Source organism: Peromyscus eremicus, chromosome 20, assembly GCF_949786415.1.
Source record: "Peromyscus eremicus chromosome 20, PerEre_H2_v1, whole genome shotgun sequence".
Classification (NCBI taxonomy): domain Eukaryota; kingdom Metazoa; phylum Chordata; class Mammalia; order Rodentia; family Cricetidae; genus Peromyscus; species Peromyscus eremicus.
This window is the reverse complement of record NC_081436.1, coordinates 23,642,504-23,666,565: the sequence shown is the minus strand read 5'-3', so window position 1 is coordinate 23,666,565 and position 24,062 is coordinate 23,642,504. Positions and strand designations below refer to the sequence as shown.

General features: G+C 45.1%; 1 protein-coding gene across 2 annotated transcripts; it reads right to left on the bottom strand.

Moving 5' to 3' along the window:
* Positions 1–836: 836 nt before the first annotated feature.
* Positions 837–22,294, bottom strand: Ddx17 (DEAD-box helicase 17). Of its 2 annotated transcripts, none has more exons than XM_059248059.1 (13): positions 21,887–22,294; positions 18,243–18,393; positions 16,343–16,442; positions 14,841–14,974; positions 14,198–14,263; positions 12,050–12,191; positions 11,549–11,709; positions 11,287–11,459; positions 10,059–10,169; positions 9,396–9,457; positions 8,531–8,590; positions 4,178–4,420; positions 837–3,022 (listed from the first exon to the last, which is right to left on the bottom strand). In XM_059248059.1, the coding sequence occupies exons 1-13, from the start codon at positions 21,934–21,936 to the stop codon at positions 2,436–2,438; spliced, it is 2,040 nt and encodes a 679-aa protein (XP_059104042.1). In that variant the 5' UTR covers positions 21,937–22,294; the 3' UTR covers positions 837–2,435. The 2 variants fall into 2 exon arrangements, with proteins under 2 accessions (XP_059104042.1, XP_059104043.1); XM_059248060.1 differs by having other exon boundaries at positions 4,184–4,420.
* Positions 22,295–24,062: the final 1,768 nt, after the last annotated feature.

The following is a 24,062-nucleotide window of genomic DNA, read 5'->3' as shown; positions in this document are numbered from 1 at the left end:
TCACTGTGTGACTCATTCCTGTGCCAAGACCCATCATCAACCCCACTTTCCCCTCCCAGTTTGAGGTGCTAACTAGGATAATTAGTCATTCAACTCCTATTTGTTGTTTGGAGCAAAATGTTAAGATTACCCTCAACTCTTGGTAAGGTTTGAATGTAATAAAAATTCACACCTTTATTGTCAATTGTTTTTATTTATACCTACAAAAGAAAACAAGATGGTATCAAAAGGACAATTTACACACTAAGAATAGTAGTAACAGCTCTTAGCATCCTGTGCCTTAACATCACACCTACAATTCAAGTCTCCATGACAGGAATGTGTGGAGAGATCAGCAAAGGCATTAGCAGAGCACTGATCCCAAGCCAAAGCCACCAACCTTTTAGATGAGAAGTCTGCACAATAAATTGTTTGGGAGGAGTAGGGGAGCAGCCCACAGCTTAATACTGAAGCCCTTTCCCTACGTGAGTTAACCACCAGGGCAATAGACCCAGCTCAAGGGTTTGCCTACGCCCGTCCTGAGAACTCCAAAGGACAGACAAGGAGACAGAAGTCATTTGCACTAAATCGGAAAACCGCTAGTTTTCTGCTGTACCCAGGCCAAAAGAGCTCATGAACTATGAAACCAGGTGTTGATTTCATCTGGAGTATGCTTCTGGTGGGGAGGAGAGGTGCTACTGCTTCATCCCCAGAGGTGTTATCAGAAGAGGCGTTTTGAAGAGCTGCAGTACCACAGGATAGCCCATGGTATAATGCTTAATAAATAAATCTGAATTTGGTTGTAGAAAGTTCTCTGTAACAGGCTGGTCAGTGTCCTTGGTGGGACACTGCTTCCTTTTAGCAGGGTGAGAGACAGACACACACTTTGGTTCCAAAGCACAGAGGAGGGTTGCCACACGTCTGTGCCCACCATTCTCCCTTAGCTTAACATTCTGTAAGATAGTAAGGAAAACGAAAGGACGCCAAGCGTTCCCATGCGTATAGCCAACACATGCTGACAACCTACCTGTTATGGCGCACACTGACTCCTACTTTCAGAGCCCTCAAAACCACCCCTTTTCTCCTTCTGAAGGAAACCTCCAGGGTATCGTTAAGACTGTTAGAAAGCAGCAGGGCACTCTTGAGGGTACAGCGAAGGAATGCAGTGGGGCCTCCTCCCTTTAACTGTACTGGGAATGAACAGCGCAGGTAACAGTAAACAAAGCGCCCACCCACCACTGTGATCTACTATAGGCACTGGGGCCATCTACTGTCCTATCCTCTTAGGTGACACAAGAGCAGACTATTCTTTCAGATGCATCTGTTGCTCTTGGAAGTTTCAGTAAGAAAACATTGAACAAATAGCCGGCCGAGGAGACAAACGCACCCACCTTCAACTGGAGAGTAAGGTGGAGTGGACTCTAGTCCTCCAGAGTGCCTCCTAAAGCACTACCTACCTTGGAAAAGCTGAGTGCAAAGGGAGGCCGAGGATGAGTGCCTCCAGCTGCTAAGAGTACCACAGAACAGGCTGTGGAGACTAGCTCTTCAGCAGTCCTGCTCAGGAGAGCCTGGCTGAGGGCAGAGCAGCCCGTGAGTCATTCTTACTTTAAAAATACCGAGTTTAAGAGGAAGATCTGCCCATTTGGATTCCATCATTTCTAAAGGTGCTCTCTACATTGTAGACTCAGCTGCTCAGGAAGTTTCTGCTAAGCACTGATGCTTACGGCTCATGATGGCTATCTGGCTAGAAAACTGACTTTCAAATGTTCCCTGGTTATATGGGGGGGGGTGGGGGGGGACCAGGCAGCCTCTACCCAGATGCCAGTCTACCCAGCAAAAACAATGTCTTGTACTTTTTAAACTTAAAGATTGCTTGAACTCAGAAATTTAATTTCTAACTCAACACTAACCTGGTTAATATTTAATAACTGCAGGAGAACGTCAAAACCAATTAGGAATTTTTTAACTGTCAAATGCACGTCATAACCATCAGCCAAAATGACTGGTTGTCTTAAATTTCATCAGGCCTGACTAATCTAACTTCAGTAACTTAAAACCCACCATGGACAATGCGCATGGAAGTCCCTCTTGGCTTCTCCCAGGAAGGAGAACAGTCTGAAGCAGATGCCGCAATCTTCTGCGGGACCATCCATCCTTCCCTACCCTCCTTCCCAATAAACAGGCTCCAACAAAAATGCCTAATACCTTTAAGATGAAAAATAGCTCAATATCCTCAACATGCATTAATTCGGGGGAAGAAATTAATCTTTTCCAGTCAGTTTTATATATATATAGTGTTATATATATACGTATTTTTTTTTCCCTTACAAAATCTGTTATTACAGACTGGATCTTTTGGGTGGGCAGAAGAAACCTGGCAGTGAATTTTAACTAATCTGCATTAAAAAAAGATAAACCACAATGGTTGGAAAAAGAAAAAATAAAAATGCAAAGGGCTAGAAGGGTAAAAGAATAGACAGTATTCCTTTAGATGGAATTAATCTGCATGATGAGTCACTCCACCAAGCAGCTTCATTTACGAGAAGGAGGAGGGGGGGGGGGGGAGGGGGAGGAGGGTACTGATAAGCAGTCTGCCCCATGTAGCCTATCATATTGGTAGCTCCTGGAGGCTGTGCAAACTGCTGGGACATCAGTGGCTGTGGCTGCTGCCCAGACCGGCCTATACCACTGAACTGCTGGCTGGAGCTCTGGGAGCTCCTCCCGCTCGAGGTGGTGCTGCTAGCCCCGTAGGTGCCAGCAGCATACTCCTGGGCTGTGTAGCCACTGGTGCCATAAGCAGCTGCCCCATAGGTGCCTTGAGCATAGGTGTATTGGCCTGCTTGTGCCCCAAAGGCAGAATTCGGGCTCCCATAGCCACTGCCATTAGCATAACTGGCTCTATCGGCTTCACTGCGATCCCGGTAGCTTGTAGAATCTCTCCGGCCACCATCCTTCACCCCTCGAAGCCTCCGGTCACACTCATCCTGATACATCAGATTGGGGTTGTTGGCTGAAGAAGTAGTCCGGTATCGAGAGCGACCTCCTGGTGGGAAGATAGAGGGATCTTTAATGCTGTATGTGATCCAAACAAACTGAACATAAAGGGGAACAGAACTATTCAACAGGTCTTCACTGTCAGCAAGGCTAGTCTCTAAGTTAATATTTCACTCAACTTGGTGCCTTTTAGACTCTCCTTGAGTTAAAAAAACAATCTTTTTTTTGTTTGCTTTTTTTGTTTTTCAAGACAGGGTTTCTCTGTGTAACCCCGGCTGTCCTCGAACTCAAAAGATATGCCTGTCTCTGCCTTCTAAGTGCTGGGATTAAAGGCATGTGCCACCAGAAACAGGCTTTATGAGAAAGTTTCTGTTTAGCCCTGGCTGTCCTGAAACTCACAATGTAGACCAGGCTGGCCTTGACCTGGAGATCTGCCTGCCTCTTCCACTTGAGTGGTGAGATTAAAGATGTGTGCCACCACTGCCAGACCACAAAAACAATTGCCAGACCACAAAAACAATCTGGCCAGGAGAACAGAGCTCAGCTAATACTATGTTATGAAATGATAAAAGATTACCAAATTCTCCACATGCAAAATTGAAACCCTAATAAAATTAAGAAGCAATTTAAAGGTATCAAAAAGCAACAAGAGTTTAGCTTTACATGTATTTGTTAAGAGACAGGTTCTAGGGAGCTCCATCTGTCCCTAAAAGAGTCACAGCTGGCCTTACCTCCAGGTGTCAAGAATTCTAAACAGCTGGATATAATGACAAACACTTGATCCTAGCAGTTGGAGGGAAAAGGCGCAGAGGCAGAAGTAGCTCCGTGTGTTTGAGGTCAGCCTGATCTACAGAGAAAGTTATAGGACAGCCAGGGCTGTTACAAAGAAACCTCTTGAGCTACCCCCCACTCCCCAAAAATTTACAGGAATGTACTACTAGTTTAATTTTGAACACGCACGTGACCCAAAATTTAAATAATGGGTCTTAGATTCTCACATACCAGGCTACAATAGTAATAGCAGCATAATGACAAAATGTGCTTCCTGACTTACAATGTCACACAAAAAAAAAAACCACTAAGTATTCTCTGACTTCCAAGCAAGAGCCTTCACAGATCAAAATGAAAACAAAAAACAAAAAAAAACCCAGGCACAATTAGTATTAGGGGTCCTTGGTAGTACCTGGAAAATTCCAGGACTTACCCTTACCCCCTCCGCCGCCACCGCCTCTGTGGTCCACCAGCTGCATCAATTTTGGATTGATAGCCTGATTGGCCTCTTCCAACACTTTGATCAGCTCTCTAGCCTGCTTTAGGTTCCCCGGGGTAAAGAAGGTATAGGCAGTGCCCTTGTTGGTGCTCCGGGCCGTTCGGCCAATACGGTGAACATAATCCTCTGAGCTGTTTGGATAGTCGTAGTTGATCACAAACTTGACATCTTCCACATCTTCCAAGTCAATGGTGAGCCGTTGTAAATTGATGTGGCAGAGAAAGAGAAGGTCAAGGACAATGCCAAGAGGTGGGGAGCACGAATGCAGATGACAGCAAGAGGAGAGAAGACCAAGTTAGTAACCACTCTGAGCAGGTACAAAAGAGACTCATCCCAACAGAGTAAAAGAGGATCCGTGACTCTCAGGACACAACCGGGCACTGCGCCTGGATTTGCTATAATCCCAGGGAGTCCCATTTAATCCCCAAACTCCTGCCTCTTCTGTGACTGTATGCCGACAGGAGCTACACTAGACCAGAGTTCAGACGGACACACTCTAGTGCCACCCACCCCTTTCAAAACCGGGATGGAGAAGGAATCAGTAACCACCAGTAAAGTGCAGGGCCAAATCACTTCTACTCTGTTGGGAGAAGCCTGGCACAGACTACCAACAACAACCAACTTACCTTCAGACCAGTCACAGAGCAACCTGGAAAGGCACTCCAGCTACTCACTACATTTTCAGACTGTATGTACAGTTAGGGTTTTTTCGCTTGTGTAGTTAAAAAGCAAACCAAAGCCAAAGTACACACCTCTTTTGCTTTGCTTGAACACCCACATTATCTTTCCCTTTGCAGTCACAAGAACACATTACACTAAAATTTCACTGTACTACCAAGCCCAGCTTCTCAAGTGAGGTTTTTTTCCACTCAACTCAAGGTTATTGCAAACTTAGTACTTGTATCATCAATGATCAGATTGTCTACGTGACCTGGAGATTCAATAGCCAAAGAATGTGGGGAAAACCATGAAACCTTGAGACACACATTCAATATTCTGTACACGGCTAGGAAATGGGCTGGGTAACCCCCTAAAACTTAAAATTATGTAAATGTTAGTGTAATGCTTTCAGCTAAATGTAGTTTTTTAACCTACTTAACAAACAAATTTAATAACAGAATCCTAATTTTTTGTGGAAAAAAATCTGCATTTTACAAAGAATATTCCGAAAATATCCTAGATAAAACACAGATTTCTGTGATAGAAGTAATTAAAAAACATTCTCTGTTTGTTACCAGACCGATGCACACTCCCTCCTCCTTTGGGAAACCGCTGCAGCCGATCCCGTCTCTTTGTCTTTTATATTTGGCGGCCTCCTTTCGAAAACTCCGCCTTCTGACACGGGACCACTGGAGCGCGGGGAGCATGCATCAAGGGTCCGTGGCAGTGAGAAGTCCCCACACACGCTCGCTCTGTGAACTGGCTTAGATGCTTCTCTGTAGCCCCATTTGGTTGCCAAGCGCCGGAGAACCTGGGTTCAGGTAAAAATTTCAGGTCCTCCAACGCCTCCCCAAGGTAATTGGGGTGATTGTAGAAAAATTAAAAAAAAAGTTACATCCAAAGGGTCAGACGCATCTATTGCCCAGACTGGATTAATTTCAGGGGAAAGGGGAGATGATTAAAAAACAAAAATTCAGCTGTTGTTAGGGGCATGTGAAGTAGGGGCATTATGTCTGTTTCTTATTACAATAAAGGCTCCTCAGTCTTTACTGACCCCTAAAGTCCTGAATCACACCAGAAAGACGAGAAGGCACTTATCACAGGGGGCAGCTTGAGTCTCCGGCTTGGGTCGTTGATGCCACAAAGAAAAAATATTATAGGGCAAGGATGGAAGAGTGGGGGTGGGCTGGGGTGGGGGTTAACTCCGTAAGCACATCTTCAGAGCTTGGATAATGGCCCCCGTCACTCCCACTGAGTGACCATGGGCAACAGACCATGCTGAATGACTGCGCTGGATGCACAGGAGTGTGCTTTCCAAGCAGCAAGCACTGGGTGGGCTCCAGATGCTAAAGCTGGGAGTACTTCTGGAGAGGCTCGATAAAGGGTGGACACGGTGCAAGGTCTTCAGACTAGAAAGGTGTCCTGGGTACACAAAGCTCACTGAGGCCACCTGAGAGCAAGCACAGAGTCTGGTTTGTTTTCCCCAGGCCAGGCTGCCCTGAGGCTACTGGTGCACCGCCACAATATTATCTTGCTGTCTATAGAAGATGCTGTAGCAGGGTAAGAAATGCAAAGTGCCATGTTTTGGCCAATGGCTAGGAGAACCTCGGCCGTGGCCTGAAACGCCAATCACTAATTGGGAGGGAGAATCTAAGACTAGCCAGCAGGCTCATCTAGAGCGGCTTCGGGCCAATGGAGATTGCCTCAGCCATGTACTGAGTGATCTGCAGCTGATATCAAAGCTTCTGCTAAAAAACAAAACAAAATCAATTCAATACTTTTAGTTTAACAGTCTGTAGTTTAAAACAAAAAAGAAAAAGAAAAAAAAGCGAAATAAAAAATATCCCAGTGGAAAGGGAACAGTGGTCGCCTGCAGAGGACTATCATGAGCTATGGGAGGCCAAGAACTTACCTGAAGGGATCAGTTAAGAGACCATCGCTCCACAGAAGTGAAAAAAGGCCTGGTGACTCAGCTGAAAATCGCACCCCTGTCTATGAGGTAGAAGCCTTCACTTTCCAGGATCTTGTAGGACCATGGTCAGAATTCTGCCATTGTGGTGGGTTTTCTCCCTCCTTTTGATTTTTACAAGGCAGCAAACAAAGGGGCCCAAAACAAGCACTGATGTTGAGTAACAAGAAACAGACTCAGGTACCTTCCCTCTCCCCTCACCGCAATGAGGGGGGGGTGGGATGAAGAGTCTAAGTTATTCTAATGGCAGCCAATTGATTTTGTTAAAATATGCAAGGGGACATAGAACAAAGATTTTAATTGTCTAGGCAAGATGCACAAAGAAGCTACCAGCACATAGCAAGCCTGTTTTAAAAACCACCATCACTGAAAGCGCTTCTATAAACTGCTTTCAGGCTTCTGCCTCCTCTCCCAACAGGCCCAAGTTCTAACGGCACCGACCCAGACATGACCTCAGAGGGAAGTGAACCCCCCCCCCCATGGCTGCAGGTCACTACCTCTGAAGGAGTTGAAGGGATAAAAAAGCTCCATCACTGCTGCAGTCAATACTTGTTATGCATTCTATGTTCAATTGCACAGGGAAACTTGGTACTTCTCACCTTCCTCAACAGGAAATTAAACACACCAATAATGGATTCCTCACGATAGACATGACCCCCACTTCTCAAAAACAAGATCTTGCTATATAACCTAGGTTGGCCTCAAACTATTGATTCTCCTGCCCAAGGCTTCCAAGTGCTGGAATTTACAGGCATATACTACCATGCCCAGCTGTGAGAATCTTTTTGTGGAGACAGTGTCTCCCAAGGTAGCCCTAGCTGCTCTATAGCTCACTATGCACACCAGGCTGGCCTCCAACTAAAGAAATCACTTGCCTCTGTCTCCCAAATACTGAGATCAAAGGCATGCATTACTATACCCAGCTGAAATAATTTTTATGAATGTAAACATTTTGGGTCAGACTTGTTCAGTTCAAAACAATAAGCCAAAGTATCACAGGCTGTTTGTATGTATCTTAAATCGTGGGTTCAAACTCCCAAAGAACATCTTCAGATTAAGTTCTTAAACAGACAACACATCAGTGGCCAAATGATGGGTAAGAAGAGGCGAGAATTGTCCATTTTACTCAAGTAACTCCAGGCAATGCAGATTCAATAGAATGACATTACAGTACAGAGTAATCAAACCCTTTTTAGTAAATATTCATGGGAAGTGGCCTCTACGTTTGCATCTATAATAGACAGACTGGCATAAGGGAAAAACTAAAGAAACCAGCTTTTGCTAGCTAGGTTTAATTAGGCTCCTTCTATCCAGCCAGAAAACTGAACAAAACCAAAAAGAAATGAAGCTGTAAAGGAATGTCTCCTCTCCCTATAACTTAACAGTCATGCCTAGGCCTTGCTGCAGACCAAAGCCTATTTGTCAGGAGCCAACGAGACTTTGAAAATAACAGGGAGTTGGGTTGGATGATGGCAGAAAACCCAAAATAACAAAAAAATTAAAAACCCACAAAGGCTAAAAAAAAAATTCCAAGGGGGAAATCACACTTACACTCTTGACTAAACTCATATACATACAACTCTAAATTTGACATGACAAAAACATTTTAAAACCAAAAGATACACAAACCATCAACAGAGACACCTATCTATACAAACCTAGCCCACGGGAGGCTACGTCTGTGGCAATGAGGATAGGAGCCTTTCCAGATCGAAACTCTGAAGAAGAAAGAGAAAAGGTACCAAGTTAGGGACCTGAGGCCATAAAGAACATCCATAGAAGACATGAACTGAAGAAAAAGCATTCCCCTCACCCACCTAAGATAGACGCCTTTCATAATGTTGGCTTTGTACACCTATCTACAGCTCACAGCACACTCATTTTAATTAAGAAAAAGAAAAGTGTTTTAAGTATGTTCAAACTGTGTGTCTGTGTATGTTGAGTGTAGGTGCTCAGAGGCCAGAGACATCGAATCCCTTTGTAGGGGAAATTACAGGTGGTTGTGAGCCACTCAACACAGGTGGCAGGATCCGCCAAGAGCAGTGTGTGCTCTTAAGCTGGGCCATCTCTCCAGTCCTTTTCATTTGAAAAGTTTTATTTTTATTTATATTATTACGAACTTTAAAGAACTCTGGAGATGTACTCAAAATGCCCAGGGTTCGGTTAACTAGAACAGGGCTGGGTAGACTTTCATCTCCAAATAAAATGGAGTACAACACTTCTTTCTGCAAACAAACCTTTCTGGGAATACAATCAGGCCATGTTTGCAGTCCTGTCTACAACCACTTGTTTTTGTGTAGAAATCACTGAACCCACTGTTTGGTGTACAAAGCCCCAATAATCTATTATCTGGTTCATTATAAATGGGGAAGGGGGAGAGGCAGGATAGGTGTCAAAAAACTGTATTGTGCTAGGCCCAGCAACACCTAGGAGGCAGAGGCAGGTGGATTTCTGAGTTCAAGGCCAGCCTGATCTACATAGTGAGATCCTATCTCAAAAGAAAATGCTTAGTCTTATTCTTACCATTAAGTACCCAATCTCTTTCTGGTTGACTCTTGTCTCCATGGATACACATAGCTGGCCAACTATCAGAAGAATATTATATATTAGAAATGTTTACAAAAGTATTAATACATAATTTTGATCACGTTCTTTAAGCTACACAATAAGACTGCTCGTTTATACATTCACACAATTATACATCAGGCTAAAATAGCATACACACATGTACCAGCCTTAGCACACAGTAGTGGTTCTCAACCTTGCTAACGCAGCGACCCTTTAATACAGTTCCTGTGGTGACCCCCATCCATAAAATTATTTTGTTGCTACTTCATTAACTGTAATTTTGGTACCGTTATGAATTATAATGTAAATATCTGATATGCGGGGCTGGAGAGATAGCAGAGCAGTTAAGAGCACTGACTGTTCTTTCTAGGGGTCCCGAGTTTGGTTCCCAGCAACCACATGGAGGCTCACAACCATCCGTAATGAGATCTCGTGCCCTCTTCGGGCATGCAGCATACACGTAGGGAGAACACTATATACATAATAAATTTCAAAAATATCTGCTATGCAGGATATCTGATGTATGACCACTGTGAAAGGGTTACCTGGCCCTCCAACCCTGTCATGCCCTACAGGTTGAGATCTGCTGGTATAAAGCTATCAAGGTGCTGTACTCACCCATCTCTGCGCATCCTTCGAGTGAGGTCATCACAGCGTCTCTTTGTCTCCACAAATATTATAGTCTTATTTTCCTTTTCCGCCATGATTTCCTCCATCAGTTGGATCAATCTGAAAAGAAGACCAACAATGCAGTCTCACACAGTAAAGTTCTTCCATCAACCACACAGATGCTATTAACTCCCAGAGCTTAAGAGTGTGGTGGCACATGCCTACAATCCCAGTATCCCTCAGGAGGCTGAAGCAGGATGAAGAACTCAAGGGTCAACCTCAACCACACAAGAATATTTTCTTCCAAAAAGGAAAAAAAACTAACTTTTTGGGTTTTGTTTTGCAGAGGACATGGTTCCTCTGTATAGCTCTGTCCTGAAACTCACCCTGTAGACCAAGCTGGCCTCAAATTGCCTCCTGAGTGCTGGGATTAAAAGCACCTGCCATCACACCCAGCCTGTTGACAGATACTTTAATAAGCACATACATCTGCATTTTTAAGAAATAATAATTCAGGGGCTGAAGATTAAGTCTTTGCTCGTATGGAGGGGACTGAATCTAGCTCTGGGCATCCACTATGAGTAACTCACAACCACCTATAATTCCAGCACCAGGGGATCAGGACTATTTTCTTGTCTTTATGAGCACAGTGCATGAACACAAACACCACAAACTAACTCTGGCTGTTATACTATTTCCCTGCATGCATGATGCCCTGGATTCAATCCCCAGCAACACCTAAACGAAGTGTGGAGGCATATGCCTTCAATCCAGCACACGGGAGGCAGGAACTAAGTCATCTTCTGTACACCTCAAGCTCCAAGCCTGCCAAGGATCCATGAATAAAACTCAATTCCCACCAATTCCCTCTAGCTTCCAGTAGGTCTACCTATCTGAAAAACGACAAATGGAGGCCATGAGAAGCAAATCTTAAACCTGCCTTAAAATTATACAGCTGCCATTAAACAAGAGCTTGGATCCAAACCCAACAATCCAAGATCACTGCATTTAACTTCAATGCTCCAATGAATAACACCCAAAGAATGTTTCAACCTCAAAAACATCCTGGCCTTTTCAGCTATGGTATAGTATACCTTGTAATTCAGCATTGTGAAGGCTAAGTAAGGAGGGATCAGGAGTATGAGGGCAACCTTAGGATATCTAGTACAGCCCTGTCTCAGAAATAAACCAAACTTAGTATTTTATCAAAACAGGATAACGAAGTCTCCTTTCATACTTGTGATCTTTTTCACTTTCCATACAGACATCCACAATCTGCAAGATGTTGTGGTTGGCACTCAACTCCAGATTGCCCACATTGATCTGGGTGTAATCACGCAGGAAGTCCTCTGCAAGCTGCCTTACTTCCTTTGGCCAAGTTGCACTCCACATCAGTGTCTGCCGGTCAGGCTATCAGGAAATGAAGGTTTCCTTTAGATTAAGGAACTCTACACAGTCAAACAGGTATGAATAGAACAAAGCAGTGTCAGCTTACGAACCCGGATTTGGTCAACAATTTTACGGATCTGCGGCTCGAAGCCCATATCAAGCATTCGGTCAGCCTCATCCAACACAAGGTAAGTGCATCGGCGAAGGTTTGTCTTTCCCGATTCCAGGAAATCTATCAGGCGCCCGGGAGTGGCTATGCAAATCTCAACGCCTGGAAAGCAAAATTAAATCAAAGATCTAGCCCATGAAGAAGCTTTGGATATAAAGTATCCAGACCTCAGTACACAGAAACTAGGAGGCACCAGCCCTGGTGGCTGTATTCAATGTTACAGCAGTTGCTAAACTTAAATAGTATCTGGAAAGCATGATGCAAAGAGAACTTCACAAAGAGTAGGTTAAGCTCTAGCCACAAGCTTGCCCCCAACAAAATAGCTAATAGAACTGCATCCCAAGAATTTCTACACTATTAAAAATACTGAATTTTCTCACAAGAACCTGTTTTGTTCAATTTCATTTACAGAAATTAGCAAGCATGAAAAAGTTTTTCTTACCTCTTTCCAAGTCTCGAATTTGAGGACCTTTAGGAGCACCTCCATAAATGCACGTACTCTTCAACCTAGAACACTTTCCATAATCATCAGCCACCTGCTGCACCTGCTGAGCAAGTTCTCTAGTAGGAGCCAGCACTAGACACTGAAACCAGGGGAGGGGAAGCAAGTGAACGTGAGAAAGCCACCCCAAGTTTAACAAAAACACCCAAACAATCCTAAGAACCAACAGGAAATCTAATTTTCTTCTTATTGTCTAATTAGCACATCTCAAGTTATTTGAGCAATGGAGCACATTGGCTCATGAGAAAATATAACTTACCATTTAGAATTGGAAATGATACCAACATCCTCTCCACTTGGGTTACACTGATGCATTATGATTAGGTGAAGTATAAATGACCCCCTTAGTTGTACTATGTACTTCAAATAAATACATGAATGAATGAATGAATGAATAAATAAAGGGTCTTATATAGATTCTACAGCCCTTAACTATGTAGCTGAAGATGACCTTAAAGTTCTTTCTGATCCTGTTTCTATCTACTAGTGCTAGGATTGGAGACATGCAATATCACACCCAGTTTTGTATGACCAACATTTAACCTCACAAGATGAACAATTGGCTTAAAAAATATCCACGTTGGCCAGGTGGTGGTGGCACACGCCTTTAATCCCAGCACTTGGGAGGCAGAGGCAGCCAGATCTCTGTGAGTTCAAGGCTAGTCTGGTCTACAGAGCAAGTTTCATGACAGGCTCCAAAGCTACACAGAGAAACTCTGACTCAAAAAAAAACAAAACAAAATAACCATGTGTCAGGTGGTGGTAGCACACATCTTTAATCCCAGCACTCAGGAGGCAGAGGCAGAGGCAGGCAGATCTCTGTGAGTGAGATTGAGGCCAGCCTGGTCCACAAAGCAAGTTCGGGGACAGCCAGAACTGTTACAGAAAAACCCTGTTGGGGGGGGCGGGGGGAGTGGAATCCAAATAACAAAACCAAAAATATCAGCAGCAAATACAGATAAAAGTTGAGCTTGGAGAGATGGCTCAGTGGTTAAGAACACTGGCTGCTCTCCCAGAGGACCCTGGTTCAATTCCCAGCACCCACATGACAGCTCACAACTGTCTGTAATTCAAGTTCTGGAGGATCCAACACCCTAACTCACAGACATACATGCAGGCAAAACACCAATGCACATAAATTTAAAAAAAAATTATTTAAAAAGTGGGGGAGGGCTGGAGACATGGCTCAGCAGTTAGGAGCACTGTCAGGTAAGATGTTTGTATTGGGCGGGGGGAGATGGTGGTACACATCTTTAATCCCAGCACAGGAGGCCGAGGAAAGATGATCCAAGCCAGCCAAGTCTACGTAAATAATAAAAAAGGCTTGCCCCCAAGTTTGACAACCTGATCCTGAGACCCACATGGTGGGTAGAACTGACCCTAACAAGTTGACCCCTGAATTATTCCCTACAGAAAAATAACCAAAACTAATAAAAATGAGTAATTCAGAATTGTGTTTAAGAGCTGTTGATATAGCCCAGTGGTTGAATACTTACCTAGCATACTTCGGGCCCTAAATTCAGCCCCCCAGTACTAAAAAACAAACCCTAAAACAAAGACTTGTACTTGAATTTGTTGCAAAGACTGGTTCAAAGACTAGGTTCAGGGAGGTAAGCTCAGTGGTGGGATATATGCCTACCACACACAAAGGCACCAGTTAAATACCCAGAACCACAAACAGAAAAGAGGAAGAATGTCTCAAATTCAGTCATTTCATTTTGGTGTAACTTTGGGTAAGTCATTTAATTCCAAATAAGACAGGCCAGTACCACTTCTACATATGGAGAAAAAGGTTAAGAATTAAATTAGGGAAGGAACTGGAATGATGAAGAGCAGTGGCCCCCTTTCCAGAGGACTTGGGTTGAATTCCTAACAACCACGTTGTAGGTAACAACTCTAACTCCAGGTCCAGGGGATTAAATACCCTCTTCTGGCCTCCAAGGCAACACACATGCACACACATATGCAGGCAAAATACCCATAAACATTTTTTAAAAAGAATTAAATTGGGTTTTAGACACAGTACCTAAAACTCAACTATCATTTGAAGTAGTTATTCTTAACAATTACAAATTGCAACACACTTACAATTGGGCCATCTCCTCTTTCCAAGTATGGCTGGTGGTTTATATGGACAATCGCAGGCAGCAAATACTGAGGAGGAATGAGAATGAACAATGTTATACAAACCCAAGCCATTATCTGAACGGGTTCCAATTTAAATCAGTAATAAACAATGCCCTAGTAGAAAGTGAGGAAAACCAGAACACATTACCACACTCAAGTACAATGAAAACACATAGCTGAAATACCACACGTATCTTATTTTTTGGCCTTGAGACAGTGTCTCACTATATGACTCACTATATAGACCAAACCGGCCTCCAACACAGAGGTCCACCCGCCTGCCTCGGCCTCCCTAGTGCTGGGATTAAAGGTGTGCCTCGCCATTCCAGGCTTGCACATAGTATTTTTTAATTTAAGTTTAAGAACTGAGAAAATGTCAGCTGGGAATGGTGGCACATAACTTTAATCCCAGTACTTGGGAGGCAGCAGAGGCAAGCAGTTCTCTGGTTGGAGGCCACCCTGGTCTACAGAGCAAGGTTCCAGAACAACAGAGACTACACAGAGAAACCCAGTCTCAGGACAGGGGTGGGGGAAACCTGAGAAAAATCTAAGACAACTAGGATAACAAAGTAAGTTACTACAATGTTAAAGACTCGGTACCTACCGCCAATGTCTTCCCAGAGCCAGTCTGTGCAATGCCAACCATATCGCGGCCACTAAGAGCCAAAGGAAATCCCTGGCACTGAATGGGAGTTGGTTCTGTAAAATGCTGATCCATCAGCACATCCATTACATACTCTGAAAGAAAAGGAAATGCATTACTACTTTTATTAGGCAAACTAAAGGCACACATGAGGTCTTAAGAAGTAGCAGTTACTGAAGACAAGACTTACTTAGATTTATCAAGAACTTTAAACCCAATCTCTCCAGTTCACTACCACCTTTGAGAACTACTATCCTAACACACCTAATAGCACAGGCCCATGAGTCATTTACTGCTCCCAAAGTTTATACTATATCCTAGAAGCAATATTCTGCTGCCTTGTAAAACACAGGGGCAAAATACCAGAAGTTTTGGCATTAGAAACAATGCAGAAGCTGGGTGGTGGTGGTGCACACCTTTAATCCCAGCACTCGGGAGGCAGAGGCAGGTGAATCTCTGTTGAGTTCAAGTTCAGCCTGGTCTACAGAGTGAGTTCCAGGACAGCCAGGACTACACAGAGAAATCCTGTCTCGAAAAACCAAAAAAACCAAAGCTGAGAAAATGCTCAGCTGTTAAGAGTGCTTGCTGTTCTTACAGAGGGCTCAAGTTTGGTTTCCAATACCCATCTCAGGATCACAAATGTCTGTAATTCCAACTTCAGGAAATCTGATGTCCTCTTCTGACCTCCTAGGAACCTCATCCCACACAAACAATCTTTAAAAAAACAAAAACAGTAGCCAGGCGGTGGTGGCGCATGCCTTTAATCCCAGCACTGGGGAGGCAGAGGCAGGTGGATCTCTGTGAGTTCGAGGCCAGCCTGGTCTATAGAGCTATTTTCAGGACAGCCAGGGCTACACAGAGAAACCCTGTCTCAAAAAACAAAACAAAAATAGTATTATTAATACTAGTAGCCTTCATGCTTCTAAAAAATTTGAAATTCACATAAAATTAGTATTTAAAGCCAGGTGGTAGTGGTGCCCGCCTTTAATTCCAGCACTTGGGAGACAGGGCCAGCCTGATCTGCATAGTGAGACTATGTCATGAAAAATAAAATAAAATTTTTTTGAACTTTATTTTGTGTGTGCAGGCATGATATGCCAGAGTGAGTTTGTGGAGGTCAGAGGAGAGCTTTGTGAAGTTGGTTTTCTCCTTTCACACTGATATGGGTCCCACGGTTGAACTTAGGTACCAACTGAGCCATCTGACACTAAATTACTATCCCCCTCCTTTCTCTGTGTAGTCCTGGCTGTCCTGGAACTCACTCTGTAGACCAGGCTAACCTCAAACTCAGAGATCTGCCTGCTTCTGCCTGCCAGGTGCTAAGGATTAAAGGCATGAGCCATTATTGCCTGGCTACTATCTTTTCTTTCTGAAAGGTTTCTATTTGTCTTTTTAACAAAATTCTGAGCCTTTCAAAACCTTTAAGCAACCTACCACTTAATGTAGGACTAAAGAACACTTACGTGGGAAGTTAGCATGATGGAAGGCAAAGACAGGTTTTGGACAAACATCTCCCCCTCTCACAGTAATCTCTTTCTTTCGACGGAGCTCATCAACTTCATACTACAGGGTGGAAAAGGGTGGAAAAGGAAGACAATCAAAGTTCTTCTCAATTTAAGTTTTATTATCACAGTGGTAAATACCAACGCTTTTTACATGAATTCAAGTTTCTGATGCACCTGACTAAAGAGCTCCAGTTTCCACAGGCTTTTGAACAACCTCTCAAAAGTACGTCCTAGCCAGGCAAGGTGCTTTGTAATCCCAATGGAGCAGGTAGAAGATCAGCCCAAGTTCAAAGCTAACCTTATCTACAAAACACTTCCAGAGTAGTCAGGGTTACTTAGTGAGACAGTCTACTACAAACAGTTAACTTCTACCTAAAACTACCACGAGGAAGAGAATAGGCACAACTTGGCCCAAATGCTCTTTCCATGACAGAGTTTTTCTGGACAAGCAATCATTTCTGAGTAGAATACACTATCAAATGGTTAAAAGCACACAAACACACAATGTTATTTTAAAAATTAATTTTATGAGGGTGTAGCTCCATAGTAGAGTTTAAGCTTTACATGCATATGGGGCTAGGTTTGAACCCAGCACTGCTAAAAGAAAATTAGCTCAATGGCTGAGAAGAACTTGCCTTCTTGGACAAAACTCAGGGTTTGATCAAAGAGAGAAGATCATAAATCAGATGTGCCTGCCCATGCCTATAACCCTGGCATCCAGAGGGGAAGTAGCCAGATAGCACGTTAAAGGCAGGCCTAGAATTACATAATGAGACCATGCCACAAACAGAATAGTTTTATCACATAAAAATTAAACAAAACAAATGACAAAGGCAAGCCAGGCATGGTGGTGTACTTCTTTAAGCCCAGCACTCAGATGCAGGTGGATCTCTTGAGTCTGAGGCCAGTTTGGCTACATAGCAGGTTCCAGGTTGGCTAGGGCTACAAATCAAGACCTTATCTTGAAAACAACTAACAAAACATTTAAAAAACATTAAAACAGGGGATAAAGAAATGGCTCAGTGGTTAAGAGCACTGGCTGCTCTTCCAGAGGTTCTGAGTTCAATTCCCAGTTACCCACATGGGGGCTCATAACCATCTATAATGTGATATGATGCTCTCTTCTGGCATGCATGAAGACATTATTCATATACCTAAATAAATAAATAAATCTTAAAACAAACAAACCAAAACAAAAAACATTAAAACAGCCGGACGGTGGTGGCGTAGCAAACACCTTTAATCCCAGCACTCTCGAGGCAGAGCTAGGTAGATCTCTGAAATCGAGGCCAGTCTGGTCTAAAGTGTGAGTTCCAGGACAGGCTCCAAAGCTACACAGAAAAACCCTGTCTTGAAAAACTAAAAAGGGAAAGGAAAATAAAAAATAAATAAAAAATAAAACAAGCTGGGTGGTGGTGACAATCACCTTTAATCCCATGGTTTAGGAGGCAGAGGCAGGTGGACCTCTGAGCTCGGGGCCAGTCTAGTCTACAGAGTCAGTTCCAGGACAGCCAGGGCTACACAGAGAAACCCTGTCTCCAAGAAACAGCACAACACATGGCCGGGCATAGTGGGTAAAATGCCTTTAATCCCAGCACTTGGGAGGCAGAGGCAGATAGATCTGTGAGGTTAAGGCTAGCCTGGTCTATAAAGGCAAGTTCTAGCTTTTATAGGCACACAGCTAGGGCTGTCACAGAGAAATCCTGGGGGGGGGGGGGGGGACGGGGGGACGGACGACTACCCAAAACCCAAAACAAAATACCCTACAACACATTAAAAAGATTTGACCTAATATAAAATATAAAACACTCAGATTAACCCATTTAAACATTCTCATTCATCCCCCACCCCCTCTTACCGGAGTCAATCTTGCTACTTCTGGATGTTCCACATAAAAATTCTTCTCAAACTTGGGGAGTTCACTCAAATCCCACTTCTTTTTACGTAAACGCTCCCCAGGATTACCAAACTTCTTCGGGGGAAGGCCACTACCACCTCTTGCTCCAAACCTAGAGACACCAGAAAATGTTGATGCATTAGTATCCATCTCACGTGACAGGAAAGCATAGAAAATGACGGCTTCCGGAAAGCCCTTTAGAAAGACCATTCATCTTATCATCTCGAGAGATTCTGGAACCTAACAAGGCTTGAATTCTAATTCTTTTTTTTTTTTTTTGGGGGGGGGGCAGTTTTCAAGACAGGGTTCCTCTGTGTAGCTTTGGAGCCTATCCTAGAACTTGCTTTGATAGACTAGGCTGGCCTTGAATTCAGAGATCTGCCTGGCTCTGCCTCCCCAGTGCTTGGATTAAAGGCATGCGCCACCAACACCCAGCTTGAATTCTAATTCTGAAACTTACTATGTAATCTGGTAGCACACTTTACTTCTCTGTACCCTAGTTTTCTATGCAGAGAACAGCATTACCACTAGCTCTATCCATCTGGCAAAACTACTGCCTACCAACTACATACCCAGTGTGGTTTAAGTGGTACCAGAGATTCTGCATGGACTAAAACCTAAACAGGTCCCTGCCCTCGTAACGAAGAAGATACTCTTTTAACCTGCAAGAGCAAGACTGTGGACTCGAGGAAAACGTACATACTTTAAGCAAGCCCCTCAAATCTATAACAGCTTCTTGGCCAACTTCCCCCCATTTGCTGGGGCAAGTACTTCTCAGCTAATCTGCAAACTACTGGGACATCAGGAACTAGTGTTTTACTCAAAAGAACCAAAATAAAGAGTTGTAGGTGCTGGAGAGATGGCTTAGAGGTTAAGAGCACTGACTGCTCTTCCAGAGGTCCTGAGTTCTATTCCCAGCAACCACATGGTGGCTCACAACCATCTATCATGAGATCTGATGCCCTCTTCTGGTGTGCAGGTATACATACATACAGAACACTGTACACACAACAAATATTTTTTTTTAAAGTTGTAATCCTTTCCTCTCTAGCCTTCGTCTTTATATATTTTACTTTACATCCCCTTTTTCTTTCCCTAATAGTACTACTCTTGTTTTGAGGCAGAACCTCATTTACCTTGTAGCCGCATGGCCCCAGAAACTCACAACAATCCTCCTGCCTCAGTCTCCTGATGGTAATACCAGGCTCAAATAATACTGAATTACAAGAAGAAACCATCAGTATGTAGGTTAAGGGTTTTTTTTGTTTAATAATATTCACAGCTATATATGGTACTGAACAGGTGTAATCTCAGCACTTGAAAAGGTGGTGGCAAGAAAAGAGTTCAAGGTCAATCTAGACTATGAGATCCTGTATCAAAACAAAACCCCCTTCAGATAGATTTAAAATTAAGTCTTGTTTTTTATATGTCTTTTACAACAAACAGGTAAGCCAAACAAGAATAGATATGGCCACTTGCTAAACTCAAAATGTATGAAATTAGAAGCTAATTATTACTGGAACAATCCAAATATCACCTTTATTTGCCTTACTCTATGTCAAAGTACAGAGCTTTATTTGCTACTCAAATGGGGTATTTTTATTTTTATTTTGGTTTTTCGAGACAGGGTTTCTCTGAGTGGCTTTGCGCCTTTCCTGGAACTCACTCTGTAGCCCAGGCTGGCCTTGAACTCAGAGATCCGCCTGGCTCTGCCTCCAGAATGCTGGGATTAAAGGTGTACGTCACCACCGCCGCTTCAAATGGGGTATTTTAAAATCTCATTTCCTATTCCTTGTAAAAGACTACACAATCAGAGACAACTCAATAGTAGCTACTTTGAAGAATTTCAAGACCAGCCAGTTAGGGGACAAACCTACAGCTAAAATCCCCTTCTGTTGAGCCTGGTGTGGTGGTCGACACTTGCTATCCCAGAGCTTGGGACACTGAAATACGGTGCATTCTAGGTCAACTGGGGCAGACTAAGCCACCCAGACAAGATTTATGGCAAGAAATTTTACTGGGATTCATTGGATATCTATCTTCAGTAAGCAGAATTGGGGTAATTTTATTAATACCACTGCTGAACCAATACAACAGAAAACTATATACAGCCAAGTACACCCATTCAGTTTTAAAAGACCCCAGACTTTTCAGCTCAATGTCTTCTGAGGTGGCCACTCCACCCCACTTGCAAATCAGTCAACTAACAAAATTCTGAAACACTCTTCAAGAAATATAAAGCCAGGTCTTTTCAGTCTTGCAAAAATGGCCCAAACTCAATTTTGAAGAGATTTTTAGCCTAACTCAGATTTTATTTCCATTGGTCTTGCTGTAATCTTTTTGCCCGTTTTGTTTTTTCGAGACAGGGTTTCTCTGTGTAGCCTTGGCTGTCCTGGAATTGCTCTGTAGACCAGGCTGGCCTCGAACTTACAGAGAGCCACCTGCTTCTGCCTCCCGAGTGCTGGGATTAAAGACACATGCCATCATGGCCTGGCTAACATTGCTTGAATCTTAAGGTAATGATCCAGGAAAAAAAATAAATCTTCTAAAATTAAGATTACTTTACAAGGCTATTGTAACTCATTTTTTTTTTTCTACAACTAACCCATCTAGTACTTTGAAAACCATTCCTTTGCTTTGACACAAGATCTACAGTAGCCCAGGCTGGCCTTGCTCACCAAGCTCCTGCCTCAGCATCTAGTGCTGGACCACTGGCATGTGACACCTCAAGAGGTTCTCTTGGTTTCGATAGCTTTGTTACTTTTAAAGACTTCTCCCCTCTACTTCGAGGTAGGGTCTCACTATGTAAACCTGGCTGTCCTGGAATTCCTAATGTAGACCTGGCTGGCCTTGAACTCAGCGATCTATCTACCTGTGCACCGCCACAAAAAGCCAAGACTTTATTGTATCCAAATAAAAAGCACCCCGAGTTTATCTAGATGTGAACTGTTTCCTGCATCTAGGCGTCAGGAGCAATGTTGGCATAAAGCTTTTTGGTATAGATTTCAGGGCACACATTCAAGGATTTTTCTAGCAACATAATACGAAACTTCCTGCGTTAATTAATTTTTCAAAAAAAATGTAAAAACAAAATTTCCTAGCTTAGGCCTTAAAAGTTAATTCTGCAGTGTAACTGGATCTTTAAAAGGCAATAAGTAAACATAAAACGTCACCTGCCCTTCTAGTTCTCCCAACTTCGATCTTTTAAAAGCAACTCCAGCACTTCTCATTCCAACGTGTTTCTAATTAACAAGAATATGACCGCAAGGGGAGTAAAATCTGGTTTAGAATCAGAAAAGGCCCTTTCGACGCCAGTCCCTCGAAAGGGATGGCTGGAGACCTAACGGAAAGGAAATCGTCATCTCGAGATCGCTTTTCCTAGACTTGAGCATCCGGGTTCTTCCCGGACAGACGCTGCGGCTTGCGGGGACCAAATGATCAGCGAGGCGAGCCAAGGGAGGCGACAAGGCTGGCCTGCCACCTCCGAGCCACCACGGCGGTCCGCAGAGGCGCCCGCCCGAGCCAGAGGCCGGCGCCCGGCCGCCATTGTACGTCGCGAGCCGCGGGCTACCCCGCCCCCCCTCCCGCCTGCTCCTTCCCCTTACCCTCCACGGTCCCGGTCCCGATCCCGGTCCCCAAAGCCGCCTCCGCGCATGGTCCCAAACGGATAAAGATCTGGGAGCGGGGCACGGATGACCGAGCTGGGAAGGGCCTGCGGCTCCGGTCTAGAGACGACCGATGGCGGCGGCGCCTCCGCTGTTGGGGCGGCGGCAGGCGCGGCGCTCTCTCGCTCCGACGCGCTGTCTCCCGTCGCAGACGCCACCGTCGCCGCCTCTCTCGTCGGAGACGGGAGCAAAACACAGAGAATCGGGGTCGTCAGGACAGCTGGGGAGGTCTGGCCACGCTCAAACCGGGCGGCGCCACGGTCTAGGCGTCTCCTTCCCTTCCCAGCGACTGCACAAAATGGCGGCGGCCGCTGAGACTGCTCCAACTTAACGCTACGCACGGCCGGGACGCTACGTAAACAGCGTCTGGCGGAGCCCGAGGGCTCGGCGCGGTGCTACAGACATTCTAGGAAGAGCTTTACGTCAGTGACGCAGGGGGGGCGCCCTTTGGCGGCCCACCTAAAACAAGGCAGTGTACGCAACGGGCGTACCGTCCCCGCGCCGCCGGCTCTAGAACGTGGGCTGGGGGTGGGGCGAGCCTCCGCGGCGGCGACGTAACATTGTCTGCGTGGCTGGCCGGCCCTCTGTGGCGGGGATGCGCAGTCTTCGTAGCGCATTCTGTTTAGAGAATCGACTTTTTTTTCCCAGCATTCCGAGCTCCAGCGGCGCTGGAGGCTGGCCTTGTGCAGACACAATAGCCGCCCTCCCTGTTGCTTGGGTCCAGCGTAGCGGGGAGGGTCAGTAGGTACTAGAACCCGGAGGGTCTTGAGGCCCTCTGGAGTGGCCTTGGCCCCTCTTCCCGCCGCCCCGGGTACGCCAAGCTGGCTACGCCTCCCCCCCACCCCCGCGCGCCATTTTCTTGCGTTGCTTTTTGCCGCGCTGGCGCCGCAGCCATGTTGGATGCGTCGTGCCGCTCGCTTTAGGGGGCAGCAGCCCGGCTGGGTTAATAGACACCCCGTGTTTCCCCCTCCGTTCACGCTAACGTGCATTTTCCGAACAGGCTGTCGTCACCGTTGCTGCTGGGCACAGTGGACGCGCTCGCACACAGGCCACACCTTCCCGGAGCTCGTCCTGAGTTGGGCTCCGGTGGCCTTAGCCAACCCCTAGACCGGGCGTCTGTCTCGGGCCTGCGGCTGCGGAGACGGGCTTTCGGGGACCGGGGTCTGCAGACCCAGAGCGGGGGAGGCAGGCAAGCTAGGCCGCGGGCGCCTCCCAAGCCCTAGGTTACTTTGTTTGCTTGCTTGGCCGTACTTCCTGCACGGAACCGTGGAGCTGCTGCGTCCCCTGAGACCTCCAGTCTTACTTCTGCAAATGCAGAGACGGGAGGCCGTCAGGCTGGAGGCCGCCTCCTCTCCTGAGTGTTGATGGAAAACCAGGAAAGTAAAAGGGCTTCCCTGGTCACTTGGGCCATAGACGGTCGAGGAGAGCCAGGCGTCGTGCTGGTTCCCCGGACGCTTGGGGAACCAGCACATTCCTTTGCTCAGAGTTTGTTCTCTAGGGAGGCTTGTCAGATGACAAATGTTTATGTTAGACAGTTGCTAACTTGGGAAAAGAAAATGGAGGAGGGCGGCGGGGGTGGAGGCCGTAGAAAAGCAGGAAAGTGCTTGCTGATCGTGACTGAAGCCCTGGATTCAGTATCCAGCACCCTCAGCAAAAAAAAAAAAAAAAAAAAAAAAAAAAATACAAGCCAGGAGGGAAGCCAGGAGGTGGTGGCTACGCCACCCCAGCACAGGGAGAGGCAAGTGGCTCGGGGGTCTACAAAGCAAGTTCCAGGACAGCCAGGGCTGGGCTGCACAGCGAAACCCTGTCTCAAAAAAACAAAAAAGAAAAAGACAAGGGGGAAAAAGGATAGAGACGACGTGAGGAAATGGAATGACACTGGGTGTTCTCAGAAGGCATCCCCCATCTATCAGAAGACATTTGAGCTGAGGTCTGAAGTAAGGAACCTTGCTGCCAGAGAGGTCGAATATGCAAACCCCGTGTCCAAAAGTGCCTAGAGTAAGGAGAAAGGACCGGTGAGAGCCGTACGTGACGGACCTGGAGGCCACTTAAAGGGCTTGGTTTCTTTAGAACTCTCTGGTTTAAAGTAGTGACATGAAGGACTCCTTTAACTGCA